This window comes from Fusarium phalaenopsidis (assembly GCF_050370095.1).
Source record: "Fusarium phalaenopsidis strain FUZ10S chromosome Unknown contig_32286, whole genome shotgun sequence".
In the NCBI taxonomy this organism is placed as follows: Eukaryota; Fungi; Ascomycota; class Sordariomycetes; order Hypocreales; family Nectriaceae; genus Fusarium; species Fusarium phalaenopsidis.
In genome coordinates this window covers 1841957-1861457 of record NW_028145413.1, presented here as the reverse complement: position 1 = coordinate 1861457, position 19501 = coordinate 1841957, and the positions used below count along the sequence as shown (strand labels likewise).

The 19501-nt window shown below is 53.5% G+C and overlaps 7 protein-coding genes across 7 annotated transcripts; 2 read left to right on the top strand and 5 right to left on the bottom strand.

The window, feature by feature from the left end:
* Positions 1-2817: 2817 nt before the first annotated feature.
* LRP88_02904 (uncharacterized protein) lies at positions 2818-3841 on the bottom strand (the record flags this gene model as incomplete). The annotated part of the gene is made up of 3 exons (XM_083239539.1): positions 2818-2960; positions 3100-3297; positions 3406-3841. 3 exons carry the CDS (start codon positions 3839-3841, stop codon positions 2818-2820), a joined length of 777 nt encoding a protein of 258 aa, XP_083104669.1.
* Positions 3842-6394: 2553 nt separating this feature from the next.
* LRP88_02903 (uncharacterized protein) lies at positions 6395-7759 on the top strand (the record flags this gene model as incomplete). The annotated part of the gene is made up of 1 exon (XM_083239538.1): positions 6395-7759. One exon carries the CDS (start codon positions 6395-6397, stop codon positions 7757-7759), a length of 1365 nt encoding a protein of 454 aa, XP_083104668.1.
* A 324-nt stretch (positions 7760-8083) lies between these two features.
* On the bottom strand, positions 8084-8477 carry LRP88_02902 (uncharacterized protein; the record flags this gene model as incomplete). The annotated part of the gene is made up of 2 exons (XM_083239537.1): positions 8084-8152; positions 8214-8477. 2 exons carry the CDS (start codon positions 8475-8477, stop codon positions 8084-8086), a joined length of 333 nt encoding a protein of 110 aa, XP_083104667.1.
* A 687-nt stretch (positions 8478-9164) lies between these two features.
* LRP88_02901 (protein-tyrosine phosphatase-like protein) lies at positions 9165-10054 on the bottom strand (the record flags this gene model as incomplete). The annotated part of the gene is made up of 2 exons (XM_083239536.1): positions 9165-9493; positions 9547-10054. 2 exons carry the CDS (start codon positions 10052-10054, stop codon positions 9165-9167), a joined length of 837 nt encoding a protein of 278 aa, XP_083104666.1.
* Positions 10055-10893: 839 nt separating this feature from the next.
* On the top strand, positions 10894-12771 carry LRP88_02900 (amidohydrolase 3; the record flags this gene model as incomplete). Its single annotated transcript, XM_083239535.1, has 3 exons — positions 10894-11340; positions 11397-11868; positions 11921-12771. The coding sequence occupies 3 exons, from the start codon at positions 10894-10896 to the stop codon at positions 12769-12771; spliced, it is 1770 nt and encodes a 589-aa protein (XP_083104665.1).
* Positions 12772-13220: 449 nt separating this feature from the next.
* On the bottom strand, positions 13221-14839 carry LRP88_02899 (acyltransferase family-domain-containing protein; the record flags this gene model as incomplete). Its single annotated transcript, XM_083239534.1, has 2 exons — positions 13221-13981; positions 14038-14839. 2 exons carry the CDS (start codon positions 14837-14839, stop codon positions 13221-13223), a joined length of 1563 nt encoding a protein of 520 aa, XP_083104664.1.
* Positions 14840-18228: 3389 nt separating this feature from the next.
* Positions 18229-19459, bottom strand: LRP88_02898 (porphobilinogen synthase HEM2; the record flags this gene model as incomplete). Its single annotated transcript, XM_083239533.1, has 2 exons — positions 18229-19137; positions 19208-19459. 2 exons carry the CDS (start codon positions 19457-19459, stop codon positions 18229-18231), a joined length of 1161 nt encoding a protein of 386 aa, XP_083104663.1.
* Between the last annotated feature and the right edge of the window lie 42 nt (positions 19460-19501).

Sequence of the window (19501 nt, the reverse complement as noted above, 5' to 3'; positions counted from 1 at the left end):
CACTATTTCCATTTCCATCTCCATACCTGGCTAGGTATCCCATCCCATATCACACGCGACCCTCCGTTGCCGACCCGCGAGGCGACCAACAGCGACGTGTGCATAATGATTAGTATCACGCCAGGGAAATCACTGCAGATCGGCATGTGTTGATCGTTTGTCGTCCGCCGATGCGGATGGACGCATACATCTACACCTACATATGCACATGTATTCATCGCTTGCTTGCTTGCTGCTTGGCCGCTCCGCGGTGGCCCATTCCGCCCTCGAATCTAGTCTTTAACCCGATTGGACAAACAGTCGAGTTCCTGCGAATTGCGTGTGGGGATGCTTGTCGGCTGGCCGGTGCGCTCATGCAGCGGCTGCTGCAGTCGATAATAATCCATGCTGATGATTTTCAAGGTGTCAAGGTGTCAAAGTCACGAAACAGTCAATGCCAACCTGGAAGCCCGGGACGGTGGGCATCCATCAAGAGCAAGCGGCATGCCGCGTAGCTTAGGTGAGGCCCTATTGCACAGCACAACACATCACAGCACATAGACCATGTCTAAAAACGCCAACGTCGCAAGCCGACCTCACCGGTCGGGTCGCTCTGCGGCTGAGGCAACGGGAGGGAGACTTGACAAGTGACACCTCATGCTGATTGAGGTAGAATTGATTACATGGCGGCGTCATTTATGCCCATGCTTGCAGTTACTGGCCGAACCGAGAGGAACCCAGACTCTTTGACCATGGTCGGCCATGGGGCTCACTCATCTCGTCCGCCTGGCCTTGACGATGTTACAGCTGGCTACCCAGCTAGCTACAGTAGGTGAGTCCGGATGGGATGCTGACCTGACTAGGTAGGCTCCCACTTCCCACATGGTCTTTTGGCCTGATCCTTGAGTCTGACGCTCCTTTTAGTTCCTGACGTCTAGTCGCAATTTCCACGAACCGTCCGCCAATGCCCAGGCCTGTCCGCCGCTTCATCTCGAAACTCTATTCTCACGCGCCAACGAATGTTGCTCTGGGGCAAACTTGTCATCGACAGTCCAAAACTAGAGCAAGCAAAAAAAGAAGCCAAAATAAAAAGAAAGTAAAAAGAGAAAAGAAAACAAAACAAAAAAAAAATCAGTTATGCTTTTTGTCAGCACGTTGCCAAGCCTTTTGTCCTATTGTCGCCTCAACCTTTTTTCTTGTGCCGTTGAACCGGTCAAGCCCATCGAAACTTCTACTCGCTCGTTAAAGCCGACCGCAGTTAGGGTCGGCCGACGCCCTTGTCGTTACCATGCACAGTAGCACGCTTTCAACGTCTCAGCCCTCGGGGACCTCGTGCGATCCTTGGAAGTCTAAACGGCACGACGGGCCTGAGAAGCAAAAAAGAAGACAGCAAAAAAAAAAAAAAAAGTCAACAACACGGTGACTCGCGTGCGTTTGGCCCCTCTTGCAATGGAGCGGAGCCCACTCAACCCCTTGTGGACTCGCGGAGCCGCCTTTTGGCGTCGATTTCCCTCGTGGTCATGATCAAGTTTGTGAATCTGTATCCGTATTTCCAATCTGGCCAATGCTTTGCATGGATGCTTCGCCTCGATGGGTCAGAGCGGCGAGCAGCGCATGGCATGGATGGGATGGGATGGGATGGGATGGATGACACCCTTTCCATCCCTTGCCTTCCTTCCAAGTCTCCACTTCACCAGGCACCCCCTTCGAAACATGGATCCAAAACTTGGGCCGTTATTCCCGACTGATAAGCCCGATGCCAGGACGGGATAGAACCCTCGGTTCTTGAGTGGACAGGCAGGGCAGGCAGTGACGGAAGCCAGAACGTCCGGGGCCGGGGCCAAGTAAAATGCCTAGGCTGGTTGATCTCGAACCAATCCTATCCCGTCCCCACTTCCTTCGACGGACGGGTTTCCTTCCAGTCCTTTCCAGAGCCCCGACCGAACAGGGACGGGACCGTGAAGTTCCATCTCGGTCCCCAGCCCGAAGCGCAAACATGAGTCGTCCGTCCGTCTAAGGCCAAAGGATAATCCCCTTCTCCCGGAGCTTCTATGGAGTCACGTCGCGTCGCGTCCTCGCCTTTCCAAAACGGCTTTTACACACCTTCTAAGCCCGACGGTATCCTACCCCCTGTCGGTGAAGGTCTTGGCTTTTCGAGGCTGAGTTTGAGGGTTTCAGCCGCCAACTGAGACCGTGGTGAGAAGCAGGGGGTTAGTCGTCGGGGACATTCCATCCAGCCAAACGTTGCAGATTAGGAGTGGCTGGCCTCAATCAATCGGTGAGCTCCCTTTAGGTGCATTCTGCTCAGGGGGACTGATCTGCGCTATTGCTCGGTTAGCCGCTGGATTGGGGGTCCTCGCATGTGAATTGCTTCGTCCCATTCCAGCCGAAGGATCCATTCATCCATGGTAGTTGGGTTACTGGGTCGCCTCGTCGCTTCGGTTGCCGCTGACCTCGCGAATGCAGCCAAGCTGAGGGAGTAAAAGCCTCACGATACTGGTGGTCTGATGTCCCGAGACCTGCTCAAAATAGACGAGGCGGTCCGTTTTCCCGCAAGTCACATCTTCACTTTCCGGTGACTGAGGCGAGCGGCCTGAGCAACTGTGGGATCATTCAATATCTTACAACGAGTCTACCACAGCAGTGAACACTCTGGAAATCTAAACTAAGGTAACAACTAGAAATACAACACTCGTAAAAGAGCCATAGGGTAGGTGGGAAATGGTGCGGTAATGTGTGGGGTGTTTCAACCAAGTGCTACTCGGCTGCTCTGGGCAAGCTTGGTTGGCTTCTAGTTTCAGACTTCTAGGTCGTCATGACTTCCAACCTTCTCTTAGTCTAACCGCTCTTCTTTCCTATCTTCCAGCCCCATGACCGAAGCACCTTGACGACCTTGGGCGTGACAGCTGCTGTCAGCGGCACCCGGAAGACGATAAAACTCTTGTGGATGGCGTAGGCCAGCGCCAGCTGAGTCGCTAGGCCTACCGGAGGAAATCGAGTCGTTAGCCTTTGGAACGAAGTCTCTTCCAAGCGCTCTTCATCCCCACTCAACAAAGAGCCGTAACTTTCACTCCCCCAAGCGCCCAGGAACAGGAAGAAGAAGGGAGGGGGGATACTCACTAGCATCGGCGGCGCGATTCCGCTCCTGGGCCTTCTCGACGCTCCAGGTAGCCATCTCCATCTTGTCGCTAAGATCGTCATCGCCAAGCGCCTGTACCTCGGCCTTCTTGAACGACTGCCAGTACTCGTGCCATGTCTCCCGAACTGAGTCGGGAATCATGGCCTTGACCGACGACACGACGTAATGCTCGACCTTGCCTAAATCAGTCGGCGCACGTTAGCCATCTGGTTTAACAACACAGCACGCACGCCCACACACGCCTCAGCGGGTAAAACGTGAGTCTGCGGCGGCAAGTTTTCTCTCACCGATCGTCTCTGCCCCCACGATCCTAACGAAAAGGAAGCAAAAGGGGAAATCCAAAACGCTCAGCCCCAGGTAGACGCCAACCGTTGCCCAGCCGTAGTCCTTGGTGAGCTTCTTGAGCCGGGCGGTCAGCGTCATGGGCTTCTCGGCGTCGCTGGCGACTGGGCCCTTGGCTCCCTTGCGGCGCGCCGTGAACCGGAACCCGCGCCTCAGAAGGCCCTGCATCATGCCTGGCGTTGTCGTTGAGCCAGTTCCGAACCGGGTGTTTCGCAGCCGCGCCAGAATGCTCTCCCACGAAGCCGTCTTGAACCTCCAGAGCTGACGGGAGGCCTTGTCTCCCGTCTGCGAGGTGAAGAACCTCCTCCAGGCGCCCTTCCAGGCTGCCTGGTCAAAGGTTCGAAGCGGCGCGCGTACGCCGCGGAGAGGTTGTCGCAACATGATTCTAAAAGAGGCTTGCTTTTCGCAGAGCGCTGCAGTCCCGCCAAAGGCACAGACCGATATCCTTCTCAGCCGTTCCTGTTGAAGTGGGCGTATTCGAGAAATTCGTGATGCGACCTCGGAGACCGGACGGACGAGAGGGGCGAATAAGTCAAAGTTGCCGGGACTTTCGGATCTAAAGTGTCGCTTTCTGGGAGTCGTGGAGAGGCAGAAGGGCAGCCAGTGTCATTACTATAGCATCGTGACTCTTGGAATCGTAGTCGTAAAGGGCAATTCGTTCCCCTGTCGTTCGTGGGCTCGTTCTCGTTCAGAAGGGGAAATTTTTGGGCAACCGTCAAGCGGCGAACGCTCACCATGATGTAAAATCGCGCCACACTGGCTTCTGCATCTCCGACCGATGTTCCGTTACGAGCCGATGCTGAGCCACATCAGACTGTGGCGCCCCATCACGTGCGGCCCTCATCAACTACAGTTGGCCCGGATGGATGCCAAGGTCACCAAGCACAAGTTCGCAGCAGGTGATAACTGCTGTGCCACGTCTTCAAGACATTGTCTCAGATTCTCTCGACTTGCGTTATGGTTTGAGATGCGACGGCGATGGCGCTCGAGGCTGATTAAAGTCTCGGGTCGCGTCCCTTTACCAACATGTAGGTAGGCACCAGGTCACACCGAACCAAGAGATGTCTTGTCTCAAGCTGGAACTCTCCAATTGCGCTTTCCGTGTAACGGTCCATTCAGATCTGAATTTGCAAGGTTGCTGCTTGGTGCAGTCAATGCATGCAGGTGACGTTCATTGGGAGCAGGGGTGATTCGTTTGTTGGGAACTTGAACCTCTCTATGAGTTCGATACCTATGCTGCAGCAATTGGGTAGGATTGATATGGGCCGCAAGTGCGAAACGACCATCATTTTAGTACATGCGTATGTGCAGATGTTCAAACGATATACGAAAGTTTGCTCGCTCGCCCAGGTTGTAGAAACACGCCAAGCTCTCAGCTCCCAAGTCGTCATGTCGGAGGCCTATCAAAACAATATCGTTCCCTGTTTGAGTCAATGGCTGGAACGTGGTCGCAATTTGCAACGTTGATACCTCGCCCGGCGTATACCAGAGGAGACAGGGCCACAGGGGAGAGACGGCAAGGGAAAAGTCGACCTGGAACATGAACTGCGGTGCAACGATCAATGTGATGCTGAGTTCGGTATGGCGACGGAACAGAGCGAGGAGGCGCTTCTCTTCCGGTAGAGGGAAGGGGAGATCTGAAGTAGGACAGCAGAATTGTGTGCTTGTGCTGCAGAGATGTTGTTGAGACGGGCATTCAACTTGACCCTTGCAAGGGAGATACAGACACTGGCATGGAAAACAAAGGGCACTAGGATCTTCTTTCTTTAGGTGCCTTGCAGTTGCGTTTCATATTGGCCCAGTGACACCGGAGCTGTTTCCCGGCACTGGCAGGCCTCTGTAGAAAATACCAGCCGATATCGCACCGGCCGCCTGAAGATTACAGCGTGCGTACCTTCCGTTTTTCCCTTGATAGCTAAAAAAAAAGTTGAGAGGTGAACCTGTAACCTTCCACGAATGATAAAACCTACGGCACGTGTGAGTTCCTTCCTTCTCTTCTCCCCCTCATCTGTCATCACCAACTCTGCCCTCCTCACATCACTCCTCGCCTTGACCTGAGCCTCAGACCTCTGCGAGTCTGCTCTCAACTGGGATATGGAGTTCACCTGGTGAACATCAGCGAAAATTCCATTTCCCCAGTCATCGACGGGTTTCGTGGATATCTCTCTCCGGGGCGACATCTCTCGCTTTTGATTCGTTTTGGCACAGCTCGCTGATCAACCGCAGTTGATCTAGGCACTCTGTGAGCAACTGTCGGCCCAACACATATTCACTCCTTTATTTTTTTTTCGTTTGTTAGTCACCTACAGCGCAGCGCCCAATATGCCATCCACCACAGTCACCTACGGGAAGAAGGGCCTGTTAAGATCTCTGGGGTCACGTCGTCGCCAAAGGTACCTGGGGGAGTCGGTGTCACGAAGAAACTCAAGTAAAGTCCTCGCAATCTGCCTGGCGGAACAAAAACTGACTCATAAAGACTCTCCCATATCTTCAGCTGCTGCTTCTAGCAACACACCTCGACGAACATCACGGAAGAGAACCATCGGAGAACCCAAAAGTATTGAAGAGATGGCAAGCCGACTACTAGATGATTCGACTCTACCCCTACAAGCCCGTGGCGAAGATTCATCTCCAAACAAACGTCGGGCTACTACCCCAAGCGTCTCATTCCCCGTTGGAAGCGAACCTGCTATATCGCCCCTTGAGCTCCCCTCCCCGCTTGAACAGCCACCACCCCCTGCCGAGTCGCATACTAGACAGTTGCGAGTTGGCAAACATTCGCCAAAGAGACTCAGAGAAACTCCAAGACGGGCTGCCACGGCTCGAACACCCAGAGATGCACTCCAGAAGCGAAAGGAAAGGGGCTCGCAGCGATCTCTCGGCCCTACCAGGACGCTATCCCTTGACCCCTTCAAGTTCCACCCAACAGACAACCTGAAGGCCCCAGCATCTACGCCGCTGTCTACTGTTGACGGTAATGTCCGACGTCGTTTGACGAAAGATCAGAAAAACAAAGTCGTTCCTGAGGGGCTTGCGGAGCCTAACAGCCCTGATGATATCAACCAGAAACTCCACGCTATGCTAGCCGCCACTGATGCCTTGAAGCCCTCACCACCTCGACGGGCCAACAGTTCGGCCTCCAAGCTCACTCGAATGGTTCCAGCAAAGGTCTTTGCCAAGGTTTCGAATGCATGGGATCGCCTTCATGCGAAATCGTCGCCCCAAGAAACAGGGACCCCGGGGAAAGTGTCACATAGTGGACAGGACTATGACAAGTCGGACAGGCTGGAGAGTGGACTTACATCATCACCCAGCAACATGTCTCCAATTAGCACAATTGAGATCCGCTTGAATGAAGGAGACAACCTCAACAAAAGAAAGGTCCAGCGGATTGTCGGTGGCCAGGTCTCTCGAAAGCCTGTTGCAGATGACGGCAAATCACTAAGGAGCGGAAAGTCCCTGGACGATCCATTTTCTGAGGGTGGTGGCTGGCGGACTCCGACAAGCTTTGAAAGTCGACTGAAGAAGGGTGCGGACAACGATCAGAGTGCCATCCCTCCTCTGCCACACAACCCCTTTGAGTCCGAGAAGGAATTCGACGACAACATTAAGGATAGGATCTTGAGCACTACACCAGTTGGATCGTCGACACCTCGAATTCGAGTTGAGCGAGTCTCTACATCAAGCTCTGATCAAAGCCCCACGTTGCAAGCTCCAAAGCTCATACAAAAGCAGACCAGTTTGCGACCGGCTGGCACGTCACTGAGCCATGGACAAAGAGAGCTTGTAGGAACGCACCACTCGAAGCTCACTCGACCTGACTCTGGAAAGAGAACACTAGTTGAATCTGTGAACGAGGCTCGAAAGGGCTGGGAGAAGGCGATGGGAACGGATGCTTTCGGGTCTAAGAGGGTGAAGAAACATCCATCTCCCAGCAAGGAAGCCTTGGAAAGTTTGGAGATGGCCTTCCGAAAGTATACGGACCTCAAGGTTTCTGGAGCCAGTATCGATGACCTGGACGAACTTGCAACAAGTTTCATGTCTACAAGTCCTTCTATGAAACCTTACGAAAAGAAAAGGCGAAGTTGGAACAGTCTGACGATCTCCAACATCGACGATGTGGCAGGACTACCACTTGGGAAGACACACCGCCGCAGAGGGTCTTCGCCGTCGATGATGCCGCTGACACGAGTTCAATTGGAATCGGAGAATCAGCTCAAGTTGCACCGAGATATTCGACTGGCACCGCCTTATCGCCCACCAGGCCTTTCCCCCCATGACGTGGACGAGTTGCGGTGAGCGGGACTACGAAGACCTGGGGGTCGGAGTGAAAGGATGGTCAAAGATGAGAGGAGCACGAGTGATTTGTACGAATTTTGATGGGAAGGACACGAGTGCTAAGAATTATGGTATGGTAGTCTCGATTGACTGCAAGTTGTAACAGATAAGTCGCTGGCGACTGAAAGTTCAAAAGATTTAGGCTGCTTGATATGCGGCATAATAATACAGTTCTTCTCTCAACATGACTGAGGGTATCGTTTATCATAATCGTACATGTGTGTCATGGACACGTCCTGCTCTTGAGATGCTCAGCATCCTCTACTAATTCTTGTTCTTGAGGGTTTAGAAGTGACGGGCACGGCGATGAGAGCCGCGGCCATCGGTGCCACGCATGCGTCGAGTTCCAGCAGCCTGTTGATAAACCCGTTAGATGGTTGTTATTGGAAAGATAGTTACTGTAGAGGAAACATACCTTGACACCGGGTCGACGAGTAAGGCTACCCTTGAGCTTGAGAAGGGCTCCGCTGACCTTGTCCTTCATGGAAGGTCTGCGCTGCTGATGATGAACGGGAGCAGCATGGGTACGGCGGCCACCACCCAGGAAGCCGCGACGAGGCTTTCTGGTGGTGGTGGTAGTGGTTGTGACAGTGTGGTGGGAGCGAGCCGGAGCACGACTGCGGGTGCTAAAGATGGAGCGGCGAGGGGTAGTATGGCGGTGAGTTCTTGTGAGAGGCATATTGGGCTGTCTTTGTTGGAAAAAATACGGTGTAGTTTGATTGTGCTTGTGCTTGTGCTTTGTGTGGCTTGTGATATTGATCTTGATTGTCTTAAAAGTGGCTGCTATGGGAGGAGTTGAGACGCATGTTATATACACGATTAACAGTTATAGAATTGCAAGTTTTTGAGGATATTGCATCACATATTACGCCCTCTGATGCCATACCAAGACCCTGGTTTGCAAAAGGATCTGCGGTATGAGGAAAAAGGGACCCTGCTTGAACGGTTGCACAGAAGAAACTTGGAAGTTGAAAACGTGACGGAGTTGAGGGTGGCGGGTTTGACGTTTTGGAGGAGGAGGGGATTGTGGTTTCATTGGTGGGAGGTTCAGTGGGGACTGAGATGCAGGGTCCAAAGTTGGAGTGATGTCATAGGGCTGGGGGTTAATGATGGAGGGGGGGGGATTGCAGGTTGGAGGAACAGGAGGATTAACTGCATCGAGATGGTGAAACGTCAATGTCCAGATCGAAATGGTTAATGATATCGCTCAAGTTTTGGAGGCAAGAAAGGTGTCTCACAGCAATGCATGGGTTGGTATTGCTACGCCTGGTATCACTAGTTTGCGAGGTAATCCAACTGAGAAGCCTTGGCTGATGGCATCAACCACACCGATCCAAAAATAACCACCACCCTGTAGCATCTGGCATCACGCCCTCAGATTCTTCTTGATCGTCTCCAAGTCATCAGCCGAGAACCCCAAGGCCTTGGTGACGTAGCCATCCCACCCGCCAAACTCGGCATCGACCCCCGCAACAAAGGCCTCCCAGAAGGTCGGCCGCAAGCTCGCCATGTTCCAGAACCCTGGCGTCTCGGGGTCGTCTACGCCGAGGGCTGTCTTGATGAAGACGACGAGTCGGTCGCGAGCTTGTTCAGTGCCGATGCGGGAGAGCATGTAGTCAAAGACCACGTCAGGTTGCTCAGTGCCGGCAAGGGTCTGGAGGAGACCGGCGACTACGCCTGTGCGATCTCGGCCAGCTGCGATACATGAGTGCCTGTCTACTCGTATTTCAAATAGGAAGTATACTTACCTGTGCAGTGGAAGAGAAAAGGCTCCTGGGGCTTATCTCTCACGTGCTCTAGGACAGCTCGGATGGTTGGCTTGTACGCCCTCGCAACAGCCAGCAACTGCTCCCTCCAAGCAGTGCTCCCATCATCAACAGCGAAAACAGCAGGGTCAGGCGATCCAGGATACGAGCTATCACGCTCATAAAAGATAAACTTGACACCAGGAACTTCAGGGCTCGGATACCCAGCGCGCTCGCTCTCACTGCGCAGATCAAAGACGGTGCCGACGTTGGCAGCCAGCCAGGCGAGTGCCTCCGGGTCGGCGGCGGCGGCGTCGAGCATCCCCGAGCGGAAGATGCGGCCCGGGCGGATGGCGCTGCCGGGCACGGCGCCGAGGTCGCGGACGTTGACGAGGGAGCGGGTCGGGATGAAGGGCGGGGATGATAGCGCGGCTGCGAGGGGCTCTGAGGGGATGGCGTCGCGGACGTGGGTTGCCGCGAGGGCTTCGAGGTCTGCGCGCGAGATGGTCATGGTGGTTTTTGGTTTTCAGGGTTTTTGGGGAGTGTAGAGTGGAAGAATGGTGACGTTTGGATGTGGGCTGAGGAGAGATGAGGTATACAGACGGGTGCTGACTGTTTTATAGTCGCATAGGTAGGTAGGCGGCCGATATTCGAAACGCCGTCGGATACGCATCCCTCATCACAAATCCGTTTGTACAACATGGTCATTAACTTAGTCCCCAAACTGCTCAGCAGCTCATCGTATCTCGCTGTCATTCCCCTCCTAGTCAGGGACGGAGTTCTCAGTTGCCCCGCATCCCCGCTAGAGCCTATAGAAGGTCTAGGCATCAAAGGAACAGCTCAACAGCTTCAGCTTCAGCTCGTGACATTGGCTAGGGGGTTGAAAATAGAACCAGAGCTAGCCTGGGGTTGAGTTTTCGGCAAGGACGGGATGGCGACCACATGGCAAAATTGCCCCGTCATTCCAGGAACAAGCTTGATGGATCGTGGGGTTGGTATAGGTTAGTGGTCAGACTGTTCCATTCAACCTGGAGACAGTTGATGCCTAAGAGACATTTAGCACATGTGTAAGAACAATGGGTGTTTAGCAGCGAGTAGACATGCAAAGAGGACCGAGATCGGATAAAATGATCCAATTGATCAACTCGATGCCTCTTTCCCCAGACTTTGTTGAAATGGCGTTCCCCCACCAAAAAAAGGCAAACCAAAAATATCCCTTATCGATAACATGTCCGACCTCGCTACAATGACTATCACCGCCAGTCGATGATCCTCTCTACTTCGTCACCACCACTATAATCTCCATTTAGTAAGCTCATTGATCCCCTCTACCAAACCGGGAGACAGACAATGGCTGTCACCTTCCTCAGATGGGGCCTCCCCATCATTGTCGTCGCCCTCGCAGTCGCATACCGCCTCCAGCAGCCTCTCAACAAGGCCAATTCAGCCACGCACTGCTATACAGGCGTGCGTACACATGATTCAGAGCTTCCCTCTGCCCAGTGCTTCTCTGTTTTCGACGGCGTCTTCACTGCTGTATGGAACAAGGAGGTAGATGACCAGCTGTACAATCAGACTGATGGCTACGTGATTCCGGGTCTGTGGGACGGACACGGTCACTTGCTTCAGTATGGAGAGTTTCTTCACTCCGTCGACTTGTTTGGTGCTCAGACTCTAGGCGAGGTGCGGTCTAAGATTAAGAAGTATCTTGCTGATAACCCTGGAGCTGGGTCCAAGGATAACTGGGTTCGTGGTGTTGGTTGGGACCAGACATTCTATGGCCGGATGCCCACAGCTGTAAGTCAACTATATATCATCTCATGTATTGGGAAAGCCTTATAAACCCGATACAGGCCGATATTACAGAGGACCCAGAACTCAAGGACGTCTATCTCATGCTCGACCGCATCGATGTCCACTGCACCTGGGTATCCCAACCCGTTCTCGACCTTCTCCCCTCAGACCTCCCCGAGACAGTCCCCGGCGGCGAGATTGTCCGTGAGCCAGGTCTGGGCGTCTTCTGTGACAATGCCATGGACCTTGTCCTTTCCATCTGGCCAAAGCCCGGAACCGACTTCAAGACCCGCGCTGTAAAGACAGCCATGAAGCGTCTCAACGAGGTGGGTCTCGTGGGTATGCACGATGCTGGAGCTACTCCAGAGACTCTGACGCTCTACAATGAGCTATCGTCGGATGATGACTGGTCTGTTCGTGTCTACGCCATGCTCGAGTGCCCACAGCGCAACTCGTACTGTCCCGACGAGGCCGTCAAGTTTGCCCGTGACGATGACCGCTTCGCAGTTCAGAGCGTCAAGCTCTTTGCCGGTAAGTCTAGCTCCTAGTCACCATTAATCCATCAATACTGACCCTTAGAAAGACGGCGCCCTCGGTAGTTGGGGAAGCGCTATGCTTGAGCCCTACTCGGATCACCCCTGGACATCGGGCACCCTCCTCATCAACGCCTCAGCCCTCACAGACGTGACAAAGCGTTGGGCTGCTGATGGATATCAGGTCAACATCCACGCTATAGGCGATCTCGCCAACCGTAATGCCATCGACGCTCTCGAGGCCGCACTTGTTCAGCAGTGTCTCAACGAGGCCACTGCACAAGATGCCTCCCCTTCAGCATCAGATGATGCTATCGCTCAAGATCAAGCCAAGGCCCTCGCCACTTGTCAATCTCGCCACCGCTTCCGCATCGAACATGCCCAAATCATTCATCCAGACGATCAACGTCGCATCCACTCCATCGGAATCCTGCCCTCAATCCAGCCCACTCATGCCACATCAGACATGAAGTACGCCCTTTCTCGCCTCGGCTCAGACCGTCTCTCTTCCTCCGCCTACCGCATGCGCTCCCTCCTCCCTGCCCGGCCCATCCTGGGCAGTGACTTTCCCGTTGAGCCACCAAACCCCTTCCAGGGCATCTACGCTGCCGTGGCCCGCCGGAATCCGCACACAGGCCGTGGCACTGATGATAGTCCTAATGGCTGGCATACAGAAGAAGCTCTGAGCTTGGATCAGGCTCTATGGGGTTTCTCTGGTGCTCCTGCTTACGGAGCCTTCCTTGACGGCCGTGCTGGTGTCATTCGTGAGGGCGCTTTGGCCGACTGGGTTGTTCTGGATCATCCTATTGAGGAGGTGGACGTTGAAGATTTGCGAACTCTCAAGGTGAGAGAGACGTGGGTGGCAGGCAAGAGAGTCTACAAGCGCCCCAGTTCGGAATAACATGTTGGGAAGACATCAGTCAGGAAAACTAGGAGTTTAGGATATTTAAACACGTATAAAGGATAGATCATTGGAGATTAAAATATGATATCTTGTTTTAGTCTGCTTCCATTGATTTTTAACATTCTGATTGAACTGAGCTCTCCTTGACTGCCCCGACATACACACAAGATTCACCCACAATCTCTGACAATGTTTTCACGTTGTCGCTATCTAGTGTAGTCGCCCTCGCGACCAAGACTAAGGAAATGGAGCCGAAGAGGCTACGCCGGGACAAAGTCCGAGGACTTTCCTGTCCTCTATCCCGCAACATGATAAATTCATTCACCTAGAACGCCGTGTGCTGGGTCTCGCATCCTGGAGCCCATCCTCTGCGCATGTCGCAACCTGTGTACCGCTAAACGCCAAAAACCACATGTCGTAACCAGTGTACTTTAAGTTGGCCGCCCCTACTCGGCCTTGACAATAAGCTTGCTCTCCCACCACTTGGCAAACTTGACTGTGGGAACGTCGACGGCTCTCCAGAAGATGTCGGCCCACCAGAAGACGGTTGGGATGACAAAGAATGAGCTCAAGACAAAGCCAGCTGTAAACCAGTTGCCCTCAATGCCTGTCAGGCTATAAGCCCACATCTCAAAGCGATATCCGACAGCATGGATGGCAGGTCCATGCATTAGATACAGGGCATACGAGATCTTGCCCAAGTATTGGACGAAAGCCGAGTTGAAAACTCGCTGCCAGTTAGCCGAGCGGCTCACAGAAAGTACGAATATGACAGCGCCCGTACACTGCCAGTATCGATACTTCTCGGCCGTCCACCACTTAGGAATCAACGACGTGAGGTAGATCCATCCTGGGGTGGTATCGCCTCCTTGGTCAGGTTGGCTCATGAAGTAAAGGCCCACAATGCTAAGGAGAGCCCAGAGGATGCCTTGGAGTGTTCGGCGGCGAGGGGGTTGAGTCTTTTCCTCGATGGGAAGGGCAGGGGCCGAGACGTGGGCACCTCTAATATGATCCATCTCGGCAAGGACCATGCCGCAAAGGAACATCAGAAACTCCCATTGAGAGTTTCGGTAGGTGAAGAGCATGATGCCACCAACGGTGAGGAATCGATACTGGGTTCGAAGTCGAGCAGTGCCTAGGAGGGTGAGGAACAGATACAGGGAGCAACGGAATTCGACGGGAATTGTCCAAAGGTGTTGGTCATAGTCTGGAAAGGGTCAGCTACACTGAAAAAAAAACATCGAGGCCATTGAAAGTACTTACTGGTGCTTCCACCATGAGTCTTCCAGCCAAAGACATGGACGAATTTAAACATGTCCTTTGCCCAATCCGCCAGTTGAGCATAGTTTGTCTTGAGCCTGGTGGGGTGAGGCTCGATGACGTTTCTCATGTAAGTGCGGTCCAAAGCAAATGCCCGGGTTCCTTCGTACGCTCCTGAACGAATGAGAGCAACGATCATCAAAGTAGAGATTGCGGTAGGTAGATAGAGACGGATGCCTCGTCGGAACACCAGAGAGCTCATAGCAGTGGAGAAGTCCTGGCTGCTTCGGCTCCGGATGAGCTTCAGGGGTCGATAGGAGAGGGCGTAACCCGAGATGACAAAGAAAAGACAGACGGCGGGTGGTCCTTGAAACCATAGTCGTAGGATAGGAAGCTTGAGGATATAATAGTGAGAGTCGTTGCAGCCCCAGCCCTTGGCAATGACAAAGGCTTGGTAGAAGAAGTGGCAGAACAGGACGACAAGGGCAGCTACGCCTCGCATGCCGTCGAGATATGCCGTAGGGGCGAGCTTGGCGGGTCGGATCTGCTCGCGAGCATGGCGGCCCTGGAGGAAGCTGGGGACGAAGAACCAGGCGAGGCGGACGAGGAAGACCCTCCAAGGTGTTGATCGAACGTAGTCGACAGGAGCGAGGATGGGACCGGCCCATTTTGTGAGGAGAAATCTGTGTTCTAGGTCATTCCGTCCGCTGTCGCTATCGACATCAGAGATGGATCTGTCGTCGAGCAAGCCCATCTTCTCTTCCTCCGAGGGCGACCTGTAGTGTGTAGGAGAGTGGCCGTTCATTGTTCCAGCAGAGTCGGCCGAGAGGATATGGGATGGAAGGAGAAGAGGGGAGGGAGGTCTCCAGTAAAAGAAGGAAGGAGACAGTCAAGTACTTGGGCAAGAATGCTGAACGAGGGAAAGAAGGAAGGAACAAGCAAGAAAAGTGAAAGGGGAAGGAGAGGTTGGGGATCGTCACGCTTCTATGACTGGGACAACTGATATCTCATGAGATGGATCAGATGCCGGTTCAAAAACGAATGACCAGGACTCAAAATAGATCAAATGGATGATATTTTGAATCACCATGGAAAAAAGAAGCCGTGATGTGAGCGAGGGGAGGAGGAGAGATGCCAAGAGATGACCGCCAGGGAACCTCTGCTGGGCTTTTGATGTATTTCAAGGCGGGGAGCGCAGCCCTAAATGTGTACTGTATGTATCGATTATGCTGAAAAGAAAGAGACAGTAAAGAAGAGCACAATGGACGAGGAGTAGGGGGTCCTGCATGAATCAAGTGATGAATATACAGTACATCACAGTGCCCAGCCAGTGACGGTGCCATGCAGGTGGCCGCCAGGTCATGAATCAAATGGCTGGCTCTCAGCTCACGCCCGCCGCCTCAACAACGGAAAGTGACATGCTATTTCCACTCAAGACGGGGTTTCGTCTCGATCTCTTGCCTTTGTGTGTCTCTCCTCTTACAAGCCGTGGTTCAACTCGACGTGCCGTCTCTCCCCACCACCACCACAGGGGATAATACCCACCACGAATCCACCCACCACCACGCCTTGAACGTTGTCGCTGCCCTAGCGCCGCAGTAGAGGGTCCCATCGGACGGGGCTAGCCAGGGGATGGATTGCGGTCTGCGGCGACGGTCGCGGGACTGCGGCGATCTTCAGCAGCTCAGTGGGCATCAAACCCAACTTTTTCAGGTTTGCGTCGCATACACGAAGCAGGTCATACAGCTGAGGGCATCGAGATGCCGATAACCGATCAGGATTGTTTCATAAAATAGAAACTGCTTCAAGCTATGGTACCTGTAACAGAGCAAAGGCGGCTCGATATCATGCGTGGTTGTGATGGTTTTTGCCCCGTGCCCTGAGTTCCCAGGAACCCGGGCCGTGTGTACAGAAAAGGGCAAGGACGGTGGGCGGCAAAGACAAGCATTGGCCAAGAACGCCAAGGCTGCATCCTGGGCAATAGACTTTTTGGGGGTGAGTGGGTGTCCCTGATTCGGTTCTGACCATCGACCAGGGGGTTCAGAGAGAGTTACATGGAGTTTCATCTGGCATAGACTTGCAAAGTTTCAGTATCAGTTGTTTGCATTGGATAACCAGACGATGGCTTCAGTTGAACATTTCTTAAAACTGATTCTGAAATATTCACCGTTCGTCATATACCGCCTCTGTCTTGCACTGACGTCTTCTCTTCTCCACCAAGGACCCAAAAACCACCCATGAATCTCATTGTTTTGATCCATGATGCCCTCCCACACCACCCCCAGTTATTTCCGACATGGGGTTCCATTCTTTTTCCAACCTTGGACCCAGGAGGAACGCGCGTACAGGGAAGTCCAGGTCCCCTTTTTTCCCTATACTGTACAGAAGGCCGACCAAAGACAGCGATCATGCCATGAATTTGGTTCCCAGAAACAGGCGCTGGTGTCAACTGGATACCCGCGCTTCATCTGGCACCCAGATCTCATCCCTGCTCTGTGTTGTTGGTTCGTCACAGAGGACACGGACGGGTAACCGCCCTGATGATCCCAACGTCCATCGTCATCTGGATTGTTCGTACTCTTGGCGATCTGCGCGTGCTTCCAAGTTTTCAAGTCCGAGTATGCAAGTTACCACTTTTTGCGTCGTCATGTCTAATTCATGGTGTTGAATGTTGTGAATGTTTATGCTTCCCCAGCCACTATCGAAAGCCACCACGGAAGTGCCGTTGACACGCGGTGAGGCTGAAAACAAAGTGTACACCTCCTTCAGCTAGGCCTAACGTCCCTTGTTCAGCTCAGCTAAAAGCCTCAATCTGTCTGTACAGATAAATAGTTCAACCCTTGCCAAGGGATGATTATTGCCGTCTAGAACTTCCACCACTTCCACCGCCCCGAGCTGAAATTTTATGGGCATTATCCCGTGGGATACGGCCTCCTACTTTTGGTCTACAATCCCATGGCCGAATCCCTCCGCCAGGAAGAATATCAATGGAGACATTCCCACATTTTACAGTCTTAATAGGCGGCTACTGCATCATCCTCGAGGTTCCCCCAGCCAAGGGCCCATCAGCCCAACCACGCGATCAACACAAAGAGGCACAGGCACAAAGACAGAAAAGCTTAGCCTTCTCCCCTTGCCCTCCATGATACGGCGGCTGTCGCGCTGTCTCCCTACCCCCTCGCCCTGTTACCCACATGGCGGGCACACGACAAGACAGCTGGAGCCATGGAACCTCCGGTTGGAGGGAAGCTCGACGACTCTGGCGGCTTCTTTGAGCTGACGACGCCGACGGACCCAGATTTCTTGATGACATTCATACAGTGTCGTCGCCCGGGTTTCACTACCGTGCTGTGTGATCCATGTATCGCCCATGTATTGATCCTGGGTCTTGATGGTGAACCTCTATCGGGGCGTGCGTGCATACAAGCCACCTCCACAACAGAAGCCATTCATCCCCTGTCCACGTCCTCTGCCGGCTCATAACTTCTATTTATACCCCCTCATGGCTCTGTCATCAAGCTGAGTGAGCATGCCTTATATATCATCGATGCCCATTAATCCATGGCCCTCCCCGTCGTCCTTGTTTGTGCACATCGCCCAATTCTACGACAAGTTTCATCATGCCATTCACCTGAATTATGCTTCACCAACTCCCGTCACAATCTTCCAGGTTCTCCTTGACACCACTGATAAGATATCAACATCCCCATCGCGTCATTCGGCGTCCTCGGCGAGAGGCGCAAGTCTCCGACAGTTGAAACACCTCCTTGGCATCAACCTGATATCTCAAACATCTGGTCTGCCGACCTTACCGTCGCAACCGGGTCCCAGAGGCCAAGCATCTCCCAGCTCAACACGCACAATCACACAGCAGCGGCTATTCACGACTTTTGAGGCCTCCCATGAATGTTGATAATTCTTTTGCATTTATTGTTTTGCCTTCTATCGGCTTGAGCGTTGTTGTAGCCGTCTAAACTCAACCACTTGTTTTGTTTTACAAGGCTCCTCTCCACGAGGGCCGGTCATAAAAAAGAGCGATAACAACCCCTATTACCCGTAATCCCTTGCCGTAAATCAATCCATGGCTCCCGGCTTATTTAATCATCCAAGTTTTTTCAGTAAAACACCCCCAACGCCTTTAACGACCAGTTTACTGCAGTTCGTAGCCCATGGTATATATGTTGTTCGTCGTGCTTAGTTCTCGAGCCAGTCAAGGAAGTCAGGGGTGAAGTAGCTGACCACGATCGTGGCTCCCGCTCGGAGGATACCCTCAGTCGACTCAAATGCCATGGCCTTGAGGTCAAACACACCCGCCTTGGCTCCAGCGTGGATCATGGCGTACTCACCGCTAACCTGGTAAGCGGCCACGGGGAGATCCTTGCCCAGCTCCTTGGCGTCACTGATAATGTCGAGGTACTGGCTTGCAGGCTTCACCATGATGATGTCGGCACCCTCGTTGATGTCTCGGACAAGAGCTCGTCGGGCAAGACCACGGCCACCAGGGGGGAGCTGGTAGCACTTGCGGTCACCAAACGAGGGCGCAGATCCAGCAGCGTCTCGGAAAGGACCGTACAAGCAGCCAGAGAACTTGGCTGAGTATGACATGAGCACAGTCTTGTGGGCAATGCCCTCCTCAATCAGCTTGAGCTTGATGGCGCGAATGCGACCATCGTTCATGTCTGAGGGAGCAACGCAGTGAGCTCCGGCCTTGGCGTAGGCAATAGCGACATCCGAGATACGGTCAACAGACAGCTGGTTGTTGAGGCTGCCGTCGTCGCGCAGGATACCGCAGTGGCCGTGGGAAGTGTACTCGCAGAGGCAGACATCGCAGCAGATGAAGAGCTGGGGGAAACGTCGACGGATAAGCTGGATAGCCTTGATGACAGGGCCCTCGGGGTCATCGGCGGCGGTGCCCAGAGCGTCCTTGGTGCCATTTCGCATGGGGACACCAAAGAGCATAACTGAGCGCAGGCCCTTGTGGACGAGAGGCTCGAGGAAGGGGATCAGCTTGTCGACGCTAAGCTGGTGCTGACCAGGGAGAGAGGGAACGAGAATCATGTCGCCTTCGCCATCAGTGACAAAGATGGGGTAGATGAGCATCGACTAGAAGCACAAGTTAGCGGGCTTTCTCCCTTGCGAATGTCTTGTCTCGGGTTCCAATTGCAGCGCTTACCTTAGTGAGTTGACGCTCGGCCTGCCACGAGCGGGCCAGAGGGTGAAAGTATCCGCCATGAAGCTGGCTCGAGATGTCGCCCGAGATGCTGACGCTGGTCGCGGCGGTGCTGGCGTAGGACATGGCCCGCGAGATGTGCGATGCTCGGTCGTCAAGAGTGGAGACGGAGGAGCGCGGGCCTGGAATCTGAGGGCGGCGAGCGGCATTGGTGTCGCGGAGGCTCAGGTCCTGAACAAGGCTGGAGAAGGACATGATGGCGGTGTCAATTGGAGAGTTTGCTGAGTGAGGAAGAAG